This window comes from Varanus komodoensis, unplaced genomic scaffold, assembly GCF_004798865.1.
Source record: "Varanus komodoensis strain SLA01 unplaced genomic scaffold, ASM479886v1 scaffold10, whole genome shotgun sequence".
NCBI lineage: Eukaryota > Metazoa > Chordata > Lepidosauria > Squamata > Varanidae > Varanus > Varanus komodoensis.
This window is the reverse complement of record NW_025335269.1, coordinates 4,410,792-4,429,819: the sequence shown is the minus strand read 5'-3', so window position 1 is coordinate 4,429,819 and position 19,028 is coordinate 4,410,792. Positions and strand designations below refer to the sequence as shown.

At 39.7% G+C, this 19,028-nt stretch overlaps 1 protein-coding gene across 3 annotated transcripts in view; it reads left to right on the top strand.

The window, feature by feature from the left end:
* Nucleotides 1–19,028, top strand: part of EXOC3 (exocyst complex component 3) — a 35,997-nt gene that overhangs the window by 5,541 nt on the left and 11,428 nt on the right. For 2 of the 3 annotated variants that reach the window (XM_044453258.1, XM_044453266.1), the window contains exons 3-10: nucleotides 2,114–2,333; nucleotides 2,530–3,211; nucleotides 5,305–5,422; nucleotides 10,917–11,042; nucleotides 11,649–11,749; nucleotides 13,054–13,164; nucleotides 15,016–15,166; nucleotides 16,048–16,170. In XM_044453258.1, coding sequence (XP_044309193.1) covers nucleotides 2,114–2,333; nucleotides 2,530–3,211; nucleotides 5,305–5,422; nucleotides 10,917–11,042; nucleotides 11,649–11,749; nucleotides 13,054–13,164; nucleotides 15,016–15,166; nucleotides 16,048–16,170 — 1,632 coding nt within the window. The remainder of the gene's footprint in view (nucleotides 1–2,113; nucleotides 2,334–2,529; nucleotides 3,212–5,304; nucleotides 5,423–10,916; nucleotides 11,043–11,648; nucleotides 11,750–13,053; nucleotides 13,165–15,015; nucleotides 15,167–16,047; nucleotides 16,171–19,028) is intronic. The other variant, XM_044453274.1, reaches the window with a different exon arrangement.

The window sequence follows — 19,028 nt, the reverse complement described above, 5'->3', positions numbered from 1 at the left end:
GATGCAGGTGAAGGAGGAGAGTGCAAAAGTTGGCTTGAAACTCAACATTAAGAAAACTAAGATCATGGCATCTGGTCCTCTCACTTCCTGGCAAATAGATGGGGAAGAAATGGAGGTAGTGACAGATTTTATTTTCCTGGGCTCCAAGATCACCGCAGATGGTGACTGCAGCCAAGAAATTAAAAGACGCTTGCTCCTGGGGAGGAAAGCAATGGCAAATCTAGACAGCATACTAAAAAGCAGAGACATACCCTACCAACAAAAGTGCGTATAGTCAAGGCTATGGTTTTCCCAGTTGCAAGTTATGGCTGTGAAAGTTGGACCACAAGGAAGGCTGAGCGCCAAAGAACTGAGGCCTTTGAATTGTGGTGCTGGACAAGATTCCTGCGAGTCCCTTGGACTGCAAGGAGATCAAACCAGTCAGTCTTAGAAAAGATCAACCCTGACTGCTTTTTAGAAGGCCAGATACTAAAGATGAAACTCAAATACTTTGGCCACCTAATGAGAAGAAAGGACTCCCTGGAGAAGACCCTAATGCTTGGAACAATTGACGGTAAAAGAAGAAGGGGATGGTAGAGAATGAGGTGGCTAGATGGAGTCACTGAAGCGGTCGGTGTGAGCTTAAGTGGACTCTGGGGGATGGTGGAGGACAGGAAGGCCTGGAGGAATGTTGCCTATAGGGTCGCGATGGGTTGGACATGACTTTGCAGCTAACAACAACGCTGAAGTGCATTCTGTTGATTTCAATGAGGTTTATGCTGAAATAAATGCAGTTAAGCAGCGCATTGAGGCGGAAGATTTTATGGGCAAACACCATTCCATCAGATGCAGCTGAATTTTAATACCTGAAAAGACATGATTTTAATGCCACAATATACCGATGATGTAACGTGCTACATAACATCACAATCTGTTTTTGCAATAGTAAATTATCATAGTTACCATTTGTGGAAATCAGAGCCCTTAATTTGGGCATTGAGGGATATTTCCACTTTTCTTTTTGCCTACTTAATAAATTTTGCTTTGAATTTTTCAGGTTTTTGGCAAGTTTAATTACAATGTCTTGATTTCTCCCCTTGGCCATCTGCAACTTAGCACTCCGAACCCTGTTGTGCAGTTTCCACTTGGTGCACATTTTTAATTTCAGCTGGGTTTTAAAAAGGAGAAAAAGGGAAGAGAGACATGGGGGAGAGAGGAAGAGGAGGGGGAAAAAAGGGAAAAGTGAGGTGGTTCTTCATTGGTGTGGTATGTTCCATTTTTTGTTGGTTTAGGTCTTTTATTTCATATATAGTTTGAGGAATAAATGCCAAATAGTTTGATATTTTGCCTCATTCTTTAACGTAATATAGAATATCTTTTCATGGGCTGACAGTGCTAGGAGGTCTTGAATCCAAGTGTCTGTGATTGGGATAGCTTTAGATTTTCAGTTTTACAGTTTCACCATCAGTGATGCTGTGGCACTAGCTAATAGTCAGAGGAGGGATATTTGGCTCACTAATGTATGCACATCTACTACAAGTGAACTGGCTTTATATATGTTGGATTAGTACTTAGTTTGATACAGTGACTCCTTCAGGCAAACTTGCATAGCTACCACAGTTGGACACATTTTGTCAACCCTGTCTGAGTGAAGACATGCCCATTAGCACTCTCTGCCATGGTTTACCTGTGTAGATTCCTTATGGAGGGTCATGTCTAGTCCCTTCTTCTGAGCAGGGATGCCCCATAGACTGGGAAGGAGGAAGGTATATAATTGTGTTTTCAGCCTACTATTCTCCTGTGGCTTCAGGCTGTATAGAATGTAAATCTATACTTTGGTCAGGGTTACTGTTTGCTGTTTGCATCTTTCTGTTTGCTGAAGATGCTATGGTGGGTTTCAATCACAGTGATATATTAAAATTAATCCATATATTAAAATAACCATGTGATCCACATATCTAGGGTTCCCTTGGTATGCATCCTAGGTTTCAGGTGTCTAGATCTCACAATCTTACCACTGTGATGCTGATAGAGAAACAGATAGGGATGATATCACTACAACAATAATCTGTGTCATTAGAGTTTCTTGTTAGTTGCAGTGTAAAATGAGCTAACTCTTAAGCTTGTACTTCAGGCAGCAATCCAGTCACAGCTGGATGGAGTCCGAACAGGTTTAAGTCAACTGCACAATGCATTGAATGATGTCAAGGATATTCAGCGTTCTTTGATTGATGTCAATAAAGACTGGCGGCAAAGCATTAATACCATAGAAAACCTCAAAGATGTTAAGGATGCTGTAGTTCAACATAATCAACTGGCAGCTGCTGTGGAAAATCTCAAAAACATTTTCTCAGGTATGAGTCTACAATATATGGCCCCATTCTGAGGGAGCCATAGAACCACAATACTATAGTGGAATTGTCAGAGGTACTATTAAAGTTGCCCTGGCATTATATATGCTATGAGTTCATTTGTAACTATGGCCCTGAAATCAGGATTATGTGAAATAAATTTGTTTACTGTATTTTATTTTTGCCTTTTAATTCTTAGTGCCTGAGATAGTTCAGGAAACTCAAGATTTGATTGAGCAAGGGGAATTGCTACAAGCCCACCGGAAGCTGATGGATCTGGAGTACTCCCGAGATGATCTGATGTATGAACAGTACCGTATGGACAGCAAAAACACTCATGATATGAACCTAATTGACAACTATTTTGGAGAAATGCAAATACTTTCTGAAGAGCTGGCCAAGCAGCTCTGGATGGTCATACAAAGAGCTCTAGTCACTGTCCGTCGAGATCCAACTTTGCTGGTTTCAGTTATTAGAATAATTGAGAGGGAAGAAAAAATAGACAAGCGCATGCTTGATCGGAAAAAACAAACTGGGTTCATCCCCCCAGGCAGGCCTAAAAGGTGGAAGGAGATAATGTTTGGTGTATTGGACAGAACTGTCATCACTAGGATTGAAGGCACTCAAGCAGACACCCGACAATCTGACAAAATGTGGCTTGTTCGCCATCTGGAAATCGTTCGCAAGTATGTCCTCGATGATCTGGTGGTGGCTAAGAATCTTATGGATCAATGTTTCCCACCTCATTATGAAATTTTCAAAGAGTTTCTAGGCATGTACCAGAAGGCATTGTTTTTGCGCATGCAGGAATTGTCTTCTGAAAATCTGGAAGCAAATGAAATTGTTAGTCTTTTGACATGGGTTTTAAACACTTATAAAAGGTAAGTAACACAAAGGAACACATGGTTTTAATTTGATTTATATAGTGGTGGATGGGTGTGAATGTGATAGTCCTATATACCAGTGATCCACAAGTTATTACCTTATGACTTGCTCATTAACCCTGTTTCTAGTGAACCAGATCTTTTATTCCAACCTTTCTCAATCTTTTTTCCCCTTGGAGGAATCCTTTAAATAATTTTCATGTCTCAGGGAACCTCTGAATAAAAAATAGTATAAAGGTAGGGCTCTGGATTTAATATTAATAAAGGTTGTAATTTGATCCTAATTAGTACTAGCCATATCACAAAAATGTACTGACAAAGTGCAATGCTTACAACAGCAAAGCTGCCAAAGAAATCTGTGAATGAAGAAAATATCCAACAAGCCACTTGCAATGCTGAAATAATGACTACCATACAGCTCAACAGCATGTTCAGTTTTCCTCCATGACAGTGTTGTCAACCACCAAATGCCAATCCCCTATTCATGGCTGCCTCCCTTTGCTCCACCCACAAGTTAGCACGAAAAAAATACAATGTACAACTTATTTCAGTTTCAGCACACTTGTTTCTAACTAATTTAAACAATTATGCTATTAAGAGTATCAAAATGATCACATGACATGTATATTTATTATAAACATGTGCATGAATGTAAAAACATTTCTTATGAAACCCCCAGAAACCGTTGGGGGAACCCTAGGGTTGCAGGGAACCCTGTTTGAGAGAAGCTGCTGTAGACCAATAGTCTCTACTGATGGGAGCTAGCAGCTTTCCATGGCAGAGGTCTTTCCCAGCTTTACCATCTAAGACCCTTTTTCAGTTTTGTATTTATATACTGCCCCATTTCCCATAGGCTCTGGACAGTTTACTAGAAATTAAGCCAACCGTAAGTAATTTGGCTTAGTCAATAAATAGTCAATAGTCTATTGACTAGTCAATAAAACTGATGTGAGAACCTATCCAGGAAGGCCTGTCAGAAGAAATAAGTCTTTAACTCCCTCTTAAAAGTGGAAATTTGGGGAATCAGATGCATCTCTCCTGGTGGATCATTCTGCAGCTTAGGGGCAACCACTGAAAAAGTGTTCTGGGTAGTTGACATTAATTTTACTGAAGCAGACTTCAGAAGATTATCTCCAGTTAGAAAAGTCAGGGATGTGGAAACAGATCTTTTCTATGCAAAGTATGTGCTCTACTATTTGGAGAGCTATGGCTTCACCCAATAGATGCCAATACCTAGATGGGTATTTTAGTTTCACCTGTATTCCAGCTGGATATAAACAAGAGCAATCTTTCAAAGATTGTGATCTTAAGCACATTTTCCAAGCGAGTAAGTCCCATGGAACTTGGTGGATCTTCATCCTGGGAAAAGTGGTTAGTCTTGCATTTTGCATAAACTAAGGTGTAGTCACCCACCTTGCTGGCAATATTGCACTTGAAATAAAGGCATATAGATGTGTGCAAGCTTCCAAGATTCATGTCTGTAAGGAATTTATAATGCTTTCAGAATTAAATAATTTATGCAAATTAGCTGGAATCTACATCTTGCAGCTGTATCTAATGCAACTCAAAATTACTATACAAGCACTAGGACTGCCAGCTCCATTTGTTGGGCTGCAGCCAAGGAATGCTTGTATGAGTATGCTCTGCTCAGGGATATTCCATGGCTCTTCTGTGAAACTTCAACTTGTTTTTAAAAAAAATCCCTGATCAACTATCTAGTATGTTACTTGCGGCCAAATAAGGTCAAACATGCAGAAAATGAAGAAAGCCTGTTTCTGTCTTCCAGCACTATGGCCTACAAGTGCAAAGGCAGGAGGGTGACTGCCAGTCACTTGACTGTTTGATACTTTAATGCTATTAATTTAACCTTTATTGTATTGTACTTTATTGTATTTATTGTACTTCATTGGGTCATTTGTAGTTCAGTAATTTGTATTTGACCTTTTAAAACATTTTGCTAAGGACCTGGTCTTTTTTACATTACATTTTTGAGCTATAAACAAACATTCAAACTATTTCTTTTAGACAAATAATCCTAGGTCATAATCTGTATTTTCTTTCACTTCTCCTGGATTTTTTCTTCAATTCAGTGTGGAGATGATGGGAAACCCAGAGCTTGCACCAGAGGTGGATGTGAATTCTTTGAAGCCTCTGCTTTCCGAAGAAGTAGTGAACGAACTTCTTGGCAAGTATATGTCCACTCTTACTGTAAGTAGTAACAGTAATTTTGCCTGTTCCTTTATACACTGCTTAAATACTGATTAGTAGTATTCAGCCTATTTCCCACAGCCTAGATTTTACTTCATATATTTTAATGGGTTGTTAACATTGCAATTTGTGCCTTGGCAAGCAGTTTGGCATACCGCTGCAAACCTTAACCTCCCATTCTAATTGGGTTGCTATGGATCCCAGCAGCTATTAAAGTATTTCTAAAACCTTTTTAGTAAATCTGGACTAATTCATATTCATATTTTTGTTCCTGTCAATCATTATGAAGTTAATTATCCTGTGATGCTCCATTTGTCTTCAATTTCATTAAAGAAAATCACAGAGTTATCAGGGGTCCAATATACTCCGCGGGCCTTCTCTGTGGTGGCACCCCAGTTGTGGAATATGCTTCCCAGAAAGGTTTGCTTGGGCCAACACTTTATTCTCTTCGGTGCCAGGTGAAAACCTTTTTATTTTCCCAGTAGTTTAAGGTTTAGATTGAGATTTTAAGTGAGTTTTTATTGTATAGAATGGATGCTGTGTTCCACTTTGTTTTATTGTAAGTCTGTCCTGAGACCATTTGGTAGTGGACAGTATACAAAAGTTTTAAATAAATCATAAAGAAATAATGTACATTACTGAAATCAATTGGAAAGTGAAACTCCCACATTTTGATAAAAACTGATGTTCATTTTATCATTAGCAACTTCACACAACAGCATAGGGGAAAATTTAGCATTTCTTTTGCTTGCATCTTACATTCCAAATGATTTTGAGGGTATTTTCCCTTTCTTTTAACAAAACCAAAAAACCTGTGTGTGTGTAAACAACAACAACAACAGAGGATTAAATTAACTTGGTTAATTCTGCTCCAAGTTGCCTTTGTCTTGACATGGGATTAAAAAATAGTTCATTGTTCAGATTTGCAACACTGATTTCAAATTTGTTAATTTCCCTTAAAGGGGGGAAAACATGTGATTGTCTACTGAGGTATGTTGGGCCTATTTCATTATCTATTAGGGGTTAGATCCAGATTTAACCACATCTTGAATAGATTTATTGAAAAAACTGACATGACTGACTTCTCTCTTTCATTTTCGTGGCATTGCTCCAAGTGTGACTAAGTTTGGATCTAGTCCAATGAGCTCAAGATTTCACCTAGGCATGCTTTGGTTTCTATTATGCCTTCTATTCTCCTTCATGGATCACTGCCTATGAGCTATGCCGTGCAGGGCCGCCCAAGATGGACAGGTCATAGCAGAGAGCTCTGAAAAATGTGATCCACTGGAGAAGGAAATGGCAACCCACTCCAGTATCTTTGCCACGAAAACCCCATGGACAGTACCAAAAGGCAAAAAGATACGACGCCGGAAGATGAGCCCCCCAGGTCGGAAGGTCTCCAGTATGCTACTGGGGAAGAGCAGAGGGCAAGTACTAGTAGTGCCAGAAAGAATGAAGTGACTGGGTCAAAGCCGAAAGGACACTCAGTTGCAGATGTACCTGGTGGTGAAAGGAGAGTCCAATGCTGCAAAGATCTATACTCCGTAGGGACCTGAAATGTAAGATCCATGAATCAAGGCAAGCTGGATGTGGTCAAACAAGAGATGACAAGACTGAACATTGACATCTTAGGAATCAGTGAACTAAAATGGACACGAATGGGTGATTCATTAATTCAGATGACCATCAGGTATACTACTGCGGGCAAGAATCCCTCAGAAGAAATGGAGTACCCTTCATAGTCAATAAAAGAGTAGGAAAAGCAGTACTGGGATACAATCTCCAAAATGACGGAATGATCCCAGTTTGAATCCAAGGCAAACCATTCAACATCACAGTAGTCCAAGTCTATGCCCCAACCACTGGTGCTGAAGAGGCTAAAGTTGACCAGTTCTATGAAGGCCTACAACACCTTCTGGAATTAACACCAAAAAATGATGTCCTTATCATCATGGGGGATTGGAATGCTAAAGTAGGAAGCCAAAAGATAACCAGAATAATAGGCAAGTTTGGCCTTGGACTACAAATGAAACTGGGCGCAGGCTGGTAGAATTTTGTCAAGAGAATACGATGGTCATGGCAAACACTCTTTTCCAACAACCCAAGAGACGAGCCAAATATGAGCTTTCTTTTTCTCACACCATACTCTCTGCAAGGAACTCCACACTGTACCCTGACACCCAAGAATTTTTTTAGGTATGTAACATGTTACTAGCACTGTAAGGATGAGTACTGAGTATTATTTGGAATTTTGTGAGAGAGACAGTTGTCTTCCCTTGTTCTTCCTGTTTTCACCCTTTTCCAAAATAAGCTTCTGCTTATATCTGGGCATTTGACTGTGTTCTTCTGAAATGGAACCTCCCACTAAAACCTTCACTTACAAGAGAGCAAAACTGCCTCCCGTGTTCTTAGGATTTTCACAAGGTTCTTTGAAGTTCTATGCTTTTGATTGTTGGCCATGTAAATCCAAAGCACTCTATTGCCTTTTTCCTAATGGTGGCTGAATGGAGGACACTTGATGGAAGAACTGAGAATTGTTTCAATAGGAAAGAATGGGGTGTGTCAGGAAGTTCTAATTCTTCTTTAGGAAAATCCCTATAAACATATAAAGGTCATCCTTCTACTACATTTCTAATACTTCTAATTATAATCAGCTATTTCACATAAAGTGGATAATTATGGCACTCACTATATCCCTTGCTTGGAGTACAAAATGAAGCAGGGCACAGACTGGTAGAATTTTGTCAAGAGAATACAATGGTCATAGCAAACACTCTTTCCCAACAACCCAAGAGACAATGCTACACATGGACCTCACCAGACGGTCAGCACAGAAATCAGATTGACTATGTGCTCTGAGCCAAAGATGGAGAAGCTCTATATAGTCAGTGAAAACAAGAGCAGGAGCTGACTGTGGCTCAGATTCATGAGCTTCTTGTTGCAAAATTTAGGCTTAAATTGAAGAAAGTAGGGAAAAGCACTAGGCCACTCAGGTATGACCTAAATCATATTCCTCATGAATATACAGTAGAGGTGACAAATAGATTTAAGGATTATCTGATAGACAGAGCGCCTGAAGAACTATGGATGGAGGTTCGCAACATTGTACAAGAGGTAGCAACTGCAACTATCCCAAAGAAAAATAAATGCAAGAAAGCAAAATGGCTGTCCGAGGAAGCTTTACAAATAGCTGAGGAAGGAAGGTGTCTCCGGGGAGGCTATTCTCTCAGAGGCTACAGGGTCAGGCTGCAGAGGGGCTGTCTGGGCACTGGGCCTCAAATATAAGTCCCCTTGTTCCAATGCCCGACTCTCACTGTTAGCTCCTGCCTCTTCCTCATGAGTAGATGCCTCTGTTGAGCCGTCAGGCACGACAGAAGGGAAGCAAAAGGCAAGGGAGAAAGAGAAAGATACACCCAATTGAATGCAGAATTCCAGAGAATAGCTAGAAGAGATAAGAAGGCCTTCTTAAATGAACAGTGCAAAGAAATAGAAGAAAACAATAGAATAGGGAGGGCCAGAGATCTCTTCAGGAAAATTGGAGATATGAAGGGAACGTTTCATACAAAGATGGGCATGATAAAGGACCAACATGACAGGGATCTAACAGAGGCAGAAGAGATTAAGAAGAGGTGGCAAGCTTACACAGAAGAACTATACAAGGAAGAGCTTAATTTCCCTGATAACCACGATGGGGTGGTCACTGACCTCGAGCCACACATCTTGGAATGTGAAGTCGAATGGGCCTTAGGAAGTCTGAACAACAAAGCCAGTGGAGGTGACAGTATTCCAGCTGAGCTATTCAAAATCTTAAAAGACGATGCAGTAGAAGTGCTACACTCAATATGCCAGCAAATTTGGAAAACTCAACAGTGGCCACAGGATTGGGAAAGGTCAGTTTACATTCCGATCCCAAAGAAGGGCAATGCCAAAGCATGTACAAAATACCACACTGTTGCACTCATTTCCCATGCCAGCAAAGTTATGCTCAAAATCCTACAAGCTAGGCTTCAGCAGCATGTGGACTGAGAACTACCAGAAGTACAGGCAGGATTTCGAAGTGGGAGAGGAACTAGAGATCAAATTGCCAACATATGCTGGATCATGGAGAAAGCTAGGGAGTTCCAGAAAAACATCTACTTCTGCTTCATTGACTATGCTAAAGCCTTTGATTGTGTGGATCACAACAAATTGTGGGAAGTTCTTAAAGGGATGGCAGTACCAGACCATCTTATTAGTCTCTTGAGAAACCTATACGAGGGTCAAGAAGCAACAGTGAGAACTGGGCACGGAACCACTGATTGGTTCAAAACTGAGAAAGGAGTTCGGCAAGGCTGTATACTGTCGCCCTGCTTATTTAACTTATATGCAGAGCACATCATGAGAAAGGCAGGGCTAGATGAATCACCAGTTGGAATTAAGATTGCTGGGAGAAATATCAACAACCTCAGATAAGCAGATGATACCACTCTAATGGCAGAAAGTGAAGAACTAAAGAGCCTCTTGATGCGGATGAAGGAGGAGAGCGCAAAAGTTGGCTTGAAACTCAACATTAAGACAACTAAGATCATGGCATCTGGTCCTCTCACTTCCTGGCAAATAGATGGGGAAGAAATGGAGGTAGTGACAGATTTTATTCTCCTGGGCTCCAAGATCACCGCAGACAGGGACTGCAGCCAAGCAATTAATAGACACTTGTGCCTGGGGAGGAAAGTTATGGCAAATCTAGACAGCATACTAAAAAGCAGAGACATCACCCTACCAACAAAAGTGCGTATATTCAAGGCTATGGTTTTCCCAATTGCAATGTATGGCTGTGAAAGCTGGACCAAAAGGAAGGCTGAGCGCCGAAGGATTGAGGCCTTTGAATTGTGGTGCTGGTGGAGACTCCTGCGAGTCCCTTGAACGACAAGGTGATCAAATCGGTCAGTCCAAGAGGAGATCAACCCTGACTGCTCTTTAGAAGGCCAGATCCTGAAGATGAAACTCAAATACTTTGGCCACCTAATGAGAAGGAAGGACTCCCTGGAGAAGAGCCTAATGTTGAGAACAATAGATGGCAAAAGAAGAAGGGGACGGCAGAGAATGAAGTGGTTAGATGGAGTCACTGAAGCAGTTGGTGTGAGCTTAAGTGGACTCTGGGGGATGGTGGAAGACAGGAAGGCCTGGAGGAATGTTGTCCATTGGGTGGCAATGGGTCGGACACAACTTCGCGACTAACAGCAACAACAACAGTGCCTTCTGTTAACGTTTTAGGGCCCGATGTACTCCAATACTTTATGTGATAAACTAGGATTTTCCAGTGACATATACATTCTCTTTTTTAAAAAAAAATTGGAGACTTGTTGACATGAATCATAATATTTATTTCCAGCTGTAATATAATATAATATAATATAATATAATATAATATAATATAATATAATATAATATTTATAACCTAGCTAGTATCTAGGCAAGTTCGTTCTCTTGAATTTTTAACTTCATTTTCTTATAGTCTAATATCATTGGCTGGCTACGAAAAGCACTGGAGACAGATAAAAAAGACTGGCTAAAAGAAAATGAGCCAGAATCTGATCAAGATGGATACTATCAAACAACACTCCCTGCTATTGTATTCCAGGTATAACAGTTGATTTTTGTATACTGATTAGAGGTGAGCAACTCTGAAATTTTTGAAAATTACTCAAGTTGTTGATGCATATATACTATTACGCTTGTTTTTGTGGGATGGGTTGGTTCTCTTTATTTACTTAGGCAACGATCCTATGCCCGCTTACCTCTGAAAAAATCTTGATTGAATATGGTGGAACTTATTTCTGAATAAACATGTTTAGGTCTGCACTGCTCAAGTATTCCCAGATCCTATTCTATGGTACTACATTCCTGAATGGTATGGGATCGCCTCAGACCATGCAGCTGCAATTGATGTTGTTGCACTTGGTTTTAGTTCCGCTGTACCAGCAATGATCAGCAGTTTCTAACATAGATAGAAAGGTGTACAGCCACAGCCAGCGTCTTTATGCAATATCAGCAAAATTCTCTGTAATTTTGATGGACAGAAGAAGTGAGTGTAGGTCCTATATGTGGTCTGGGCTAAAAATACATTTGTCAATGCTACAAGCTCTCCTACATGTACTATAGGTTTATTCTGCTAGAAGCATGATTAATAACTGGCTGCTGGATTCTGATTTAACTACACTATTAACTAATTGGTTTCTGCTTTTAGATGTTTGAGCAAAATCTTCAAGTGGCTTCTCAGATAAGTGAAGATTTGAAAACAAAGGTACTACTTCTATGTCTTCAACAAATGAGTTCATTCCTCAGCAGGTAAAATTAAATACTAGCCTACCCTTGTTTCTTCTCTGTCATTTTGAAGGAGTGTGTGTGTGTGTGTTGCCCTGGATATGTTGCCAATCTGATAGGAAACCATACCTGTTCTTCACCTCACTCCTTTAAGAATGAAGCAAACTCAAAGGAATATTTCACTTCCTGCTTCTTACTGTGAACAGAAACAGAAGTTGTGTCAGAACCTCTTATACAACTTGCTCACACTCTGCAAGACTCAAGCAAAAGCCCCTTTCCTCATCCACTTTCCGTTTTCAGTATATATTTTAGCAGAGTATAGAGAGCTTCTGATGCTCTTCAGGGGTGGGGCAGTTTAAAGAGAAATTTGCTCACATCTTAATGTGGGCAATGCACATTGCTAACCCAAGGAGTGTCTATGAGCAGAGATGGCATAGGCTCTCCTACTTGCCCTGTAGCACCAGTCTGCTAGGAATGACATTGCACCTTGGTCTTTGTCCCTGCAGATGACAGCTGTTAATAAGAAGTTGCTGCAGACAATCCACAGTAACAGGTTTATTGATAGCATAGTATTTTTTCTATTCATTGTTTATTTATTTAGGAAACTTCTATGCCATCCCATTCACCAAAGCCTCAGGGCGGCTCACAACAATAAATAACAACAATAACAATATAAAAACAATATAATTGGAGCTGTCCTGGCCAAAGATGTAAAATCAATAAATAATATTAACAATTAAAATGACGTTTAAAAAAAAAAAGGTCTTTGCCTGGCGCCGAAAAACAAATAACGATGGCGCCAGGCGGACCTCTCTGGGGAGCGCATTCATTAGCTTCACTCTGAAGTATAACTGAAACCCAGAACAGGCCTGCCCCCTGCCATTTTGTTTATACCTTTTTAACTAGACCTTTTTATTTAAAACTTATTTTAAGTGTTAATTTATTGGTTATTTATAGTATTTTAATTTTTTTTTTTAAGCCGAGATGCACCGGGGTTTTAATATTTTTATTGTATAATTTGGTTCTTGCTGTAAGCCGCCCCAAGGCTTTGTTGCGATGGGGGCGGCAAAGAAATGTTTTAAATAAATAAACAAACAAAGAAACTGCATATACTGAAACATGTTTTTATTACAATGTATTTGCTGAACCTTTTCCTCTGGAGTTGTTCAGAATGTAAGCCTGTCTTCAGTTGTGTTATGTTGTGGTGGATTCTAATGGAGAAGACACAAGACTTCTTCAGTGCTTTTTCCAAGCTTTAGGTAGCAGGATGCTCAGTTCCTAAATGTTTTTTTTCTATTACTGAGTTTTTCTCCACTGTTTTTATATAGGTACAAAGAAGAAGCTCATTTATATAAAGAAGAACATCTAAAAAACCGTCAGTTTCACCCATGCTATGTTCAGTATATGATTGCCATCATCAACAATTGCCAGACATTTAAGTACGTTTTCAAAAAGAAAAATCCACATTTAGCATCAAACTCTACTGCATGCTAAGGTTGTATATAAATGTACAGATATGAAAATATTGTATTTTAAGGTTCCATTTTTGGTAAACTAACCAGAGAGCTTTACCTATTGAACAGTAGAGGTTATTATGACGAATAGAGTTCATTTTGTTCATTACCCTGAAAGATGAATGTGTAAATGAATAAACCTAAATTTAGCACTCTAAGAACAAACAAGAGATTGCCTACCTGAAGCATGGGACAGGTGCATGACCAATGGCAAAGCTGGGAGAAAGATGGGTTCACACCATGCATGAAGAACACTTTGTGTTAGGTTTGTTGTCACTCTAAAAATAATACTGTCCAGTTTCTAGATCTTACCACACACTGTGCAGAGCTGTGGAGATGAAAAGATGGACTATTCAGGCAGGAACTGAATAAATGGACTATTCAGGCAGTCTTGCAAGTGTGAGGGCTCAGGATCAATTCTTAACATCTTCAGTTTGTCTTTTAGATGAACTGAGGAGTACAGGTCAGGTTTTGCAGCTGTAACTGTAAGAAGAGGTGGTGGGTCTGCTCAATCCAGTACAGTGGTATCTTGGCTCACAAGTGCCTCAGTTCATGACCAAATCAGGTTGTGACCAGAAATTTCAGAAAAAAATTGCCTCAGTTCGTGAACTCCACATTGGATGATGACCACGATCGCAGTCATGTTGCTGCATGAACATGATTCCGATTGTGCCCGTCTTCCCCCTGAGTGTGCCCGCGATCGCACCCCTCCCCACCTCAGCACAGTCACTATCACACGATTATGGTTTGGGCTCTTCCTCCAAACAATAACCTCCCCCCCACACACACCTAGGTTAGTGTTCTCTACTGTAATGTACTTTGTTGTTCTTTGTTGCTTTGTTTCAAATTTTTGTAATTAAAAAAAAATAGTTACAGAATGGATTAACCTTATTTACATTGAACATTATGGGGAAATTTGACTTGGCTCGCAACCAATTCAGATAGTGACCAGAGTCGTAGAACAGATTAAGTTTGTGAGCTGAGGTACCACTGTATATTGCTAATTCAGACCATCAGTTTAATGGCACAATGAGCTCTAGATAATTTCTTTCAAAGCAGGTGATAATGGTGATTATATCATTTACAAAGTACCTACAATTTTCTGGGTGTTGGGCAGAGGTTGTGATTCTTTGAAAGACTTTTTTTCAGTCTACAGGCACACTTCCAAAGGAAAAAGGGTATAGTATAGGAAAACCTGTAAATTCAAGTTCCAGTAATTGGAGACTTGAAATACAAAGTTCATCTGAGCCATCGATTTAAATTTTTTTAATGTTCTTTGATCCCTTCCCATATCAATTTATCTGATAAGAAGACTTTGAACTTCAGCTACAGAACCCAAATAATTTGTGGAATTTTCTGAACCTTATTGTTGGGCCTTATAGTTATCCAGGCTGAGCTAAGATTGTGTCCTAGAATAAACGAGTTCTTTCTTGTGTCTTTAGATCACAGGAGAAAGTTTGCTAGTACTAAGCAATCTGTCTTTCAATGAACTCTGTCCTACCCTTACTAATTTCCTTGATAATTTCCTTAATTTCCAATAAGTGGCACAGTTGGAAATGCACAAATATTTCACAGGGTTGATCTGGACAATGATGTTTCTCAAATCATGATATCAGCTTGGTTCTAGGAGCTATTGCACATATACTACCAAAACAATATTATGTGGATGACTTTGTGGAAGCTAATCGCTTGCAATACTACATGATAATAATTACATGAATTGGCCCTCATGCACACCTATTGGGATGCTGAAGGTTCTGTTCTTGTTTGTCAAAGGGATTCCATCATCAGTTTGAAAAAGAAATACTTGACTCCTAAGATGGAAGAGTTCGTGACTAGCTGTCATGCATGCATCGATGCTGTTTTAGATGATGTTGCCAAGGAAGGATGCTCAAGCCTGCTAGATGAAGTCTTCATAGATTTAGAGGTTACATTTTCTTTCCTTAACCCCCACCCCACCCTTTATAAGGTCTTTGAGAAAAAAAATTGTTTGCACTGGTAAATAGATACAATGTCCTGTTCTGGATGATACATTTGAACATCCTGAGTTGTCAAATTAAAGCAATGCTTCTAAAATCAGTTTCTAGAAGAAACATTAAGATTAAAGATCCTAACAGGGCATAAAGTCATGGTTGGTTCATGACCCTACAGATCAACCAGACCAGACAACAACATGCTTCAAGCAGAGAAAGAGAGCAGGGACATTGCAGGTATCTAGCAAGGAAATGGTTCCCAAGTCTAAAGTCTAAAGCAAATGCTAGAGACATTGAAATTGACTTGTAACTTGACATTCTGTCTGCAACCCAGATAGAGCAATTGATTGATCCCAAATTTAAATAAATTCTACTTTAAACATTTCCAAATGATTTTGCACATGGTGCAAGCCTAAAATCTCAATACCCAGCTTCAAACTGGGGCAAGTGTTCTAAAACAGAATGGGGGAGCCCTTCCTTATACCATTGAGCCAGTAACAAAGCCAGTTAGAAGCATGTAAAATATTGATGGTTTATTTCAGTGGAAGCTGTTTTTCTTAAACACACACGCATAGCATTTAAGAAAAAATTTACTTCTACTTGAAATAAACCTGTGTGTGTAAAATGATTGTCCACATTAGTTCTGGACATCTTGAGTGTTTGTCTTCCTACAGTTTTAGCCTGGTGCCAATATCTGCTTGATATTCAACTTTTCTACAATAGTTATGATGCAGTTACGACATTGGGATGTACAAGTAAGTACATGAAGTTGAATGACATTGTGAAACAATGGTTTTAACCAACACTCCTTGTTTGTGCCTGCTTTCTCTCTTAGCCCCACCTCAATGAGCTGATGACAAGAAAGTGGCTGGCAGGATCCAATGCTGTGGATACAATATGTGTAACAGTAGAGGATTATTTCAATGATTTTGCAAGAATAAAGACACCATATAAGAAGGTATTTGTAAACTCTAATTTGCAATATTTAAAGTAGTCTAATGGAGTGACAAGCTGATTTATAATTCCTGAGCATTTTATTGTTGCATTGACTTGAAGTATAGCAAGAGTAACACGTGAATACAATTAATAAAAAGCCTGATCTTGCATTAGTGTAAAGATCTCTGTAAATGAGCATTCTGAAAATAAACTAAAGGTACGTTCCTTAGATCAAAAGCTATGTCACTTGAACCAGTAAGCATTTCCTTCATTTTCAGTGCATGCAGCCTATTCAAGTGACAGCTCTTGCTGTAGGAATCAATACTTTTAATTTGTAATTCCAAAATTATGACAATTGGATTGATTTACTGCTAATATTAGCATAACAGATCTTCACTGGGGTTTTCCTTATGTGACTTGGAAGACTGAGAAGTGTTGCAAAGCAATTTCAATATAGTGGCCTGGTTCAGACAGTCATATCTCAGCTTAATAAGAACTCTTTTTCCAGGGAATGCAGTCCCTTCACTCCTCAGGTTGTGGCATGAGCAATCCAACTAAGAAACATCTAATTTATTGTAAACCAGGAAGCCAGGGTTACCAACACAGAACAAGCCAAGAATTATAGTTTGAAGTTGGTTAGAATTCTACCTTGTTCCAAAACTTGTAATAATAATTTGCTTGTCCAGACAAAATGGTTAATGAGCAAACCCTACCACACCAGTCCAAGGAAGGCTGAAGGGACCCTTCAGTGCAGCCAATGAAGAACATGGTGGGTGAAAAATGGTGATGTCCTTCTCATTAGGCGGCCAAAGTATTTGAGTTTTAACTTCAGTATCTGGCTTTCTAAACAGCAGTCAGGGTTGATCTCCTCTAAGACTGACTGGTTTGATCACCTTGCAGGCCAAGGGATTTGCAGGAGTCTCCACCAGTACCACAATTCAAAGGCCTCAAATTTTTAAAAAATATCTACATAAATTTGTATATATACATAGCAATGAATAGATGTGAAATGCACCATCTGCGGTGATCTTGGAGCCCAGGAAAATAAATGCTGTCACTTCCTCCATTTCTTCCCCATCTAACTGCCTGGATGTGATAGGACCAGATACCATGATCTTCGTTTTCTTAATGTTGAGTTTCCAGCCAACTTTTGCGCTCTCCTCTTTCACCTGTATCAAGAGGCTCTTTAGTTAGGTCCTCTTCACTTTCTGCCATTAGAGTGGTATCATCTGCATATCTGAGGTTGTTGATGTTTCTCCTAACAATCTTAATTCCAACTGGTGATTCATCTAGCCCCGCCTTTCTCATGATGTGCTCTGCATATAAGTTAAATAACAAGGGTGACAGTATACAGCCTTGCCAAACTCCTTTCTCAAGTTTGAACCAATCAGTGGTTCTGTGTCCAGTTCTCACTGTTTCTTCTTGACCAGCATATAGGTTTCTCAAGAGACAAATAAGATGGTCTGGTACTGCCATCTCTTTAAGAACTTCCCACAATTTGTTGTGACCCACACAATCAAAGGCTTTAGCATAGTCAATGAAGCAGAAGTAGATGTTTTTCTGGAACTCCCTAGCTTTCTCCTTGATCCAATGTATCTTGGCTATTTGATCTCTAGTTCCTCCGCCTCTTCGAAACCCTGCCTGTATTTTTGGTAGTTCTTGGTTCACGTACTGCTGAAGCCTAGCTTGTAGAAATTTGAGCATAACTTTGTTAGCATGGAAAATGAGTGCAATTGTGCGGTAGTTTGGACATTCTTTGGCATTGCCCTTCTTTGGAATTGGAATGTAAACTGACCTTTTCCTATCCTGTGGCCACTGTTGAGTTTTCCAAATTTGCTGGCATATTGGTGTAGTACTTTTATTGCATTGTCTTTTAGGATTTTGAATAGCTCAGCTGGAATACTGTTGTCTCCACTAGCTTTGTTGGTTCTCAGGCTTCCTAAAGCCCATTTGACTGCATATTCCCGGATGTCTGGCTCGAGGTCAGTGACCACCCCATCGTGGTGGTCAGGGATGTTAAGCTCTTTCTTGTATAGTTCTTCTGTGTAATCTTGCCTCCTCTTCCTAATCTTTTCTGCCTCTGTTAGGTCCCTGCCAGTTTGTTCCTTTATCATGTACATCTTTGCATGAAATGTTCCCTTCATATCTCCTATTTTCTTGAAGAGATCTCTGGTCCTCCCTATTGTATTGTTTTCTTCTGTTTCTTTACACTGGTCATTTAAGAAGGCATTCTTGTATCTTCTAGCTATTCTCTGGAATTCTGCATTCAATTGGGTGTATCTTTCTCTTTCTCCCTTGCTTTTTGCTTCCCTTCTTTCCTCAGCTATTTGTAAAGCTTCCTCGGACAGCCATTTTGCTTTCTTGCATTTCTTTTTCTTTGGGATGGTTTTAGTTGCTATCTCTTGTACAGTGTTGCGAACCTCCGTCCATAGTTCTTCAGGCACTCTGTCTATCAGATCTAATTCCTTAAATCTATTTGTCACATCTACTGTATATTTATCAGGAATATGATTTAGGTCATACCTGAGTGGCCTAGTGCTTTTCCCTACTTTCTTCAATTTAAGCCTACATTTTGCAACAACAAGCTCATGATCTGAGCCACAGTCAGCTCCTGGTCTTGTTTTTACTGACTGTATAGAGCTTTTCCATCTTTGGCTGCAGAGCACATAGTCAATCTGATTTCTGTGCTGACCATCTGGTGAGGTCCATGTGTAGCATTGTCTCTTGGGTTGTTGGGAAAGAGTGTTTGCTATGACCATTGTATTCTCTTGACAAAATTCTACCAGTCTGTGCCCTGCTTCATTTTGTACTCCAAGCAGGGGATATAGTGAGTGCCATAATTATCCACTTTATGTGAAATAGCTGATTATAATTAGAAGT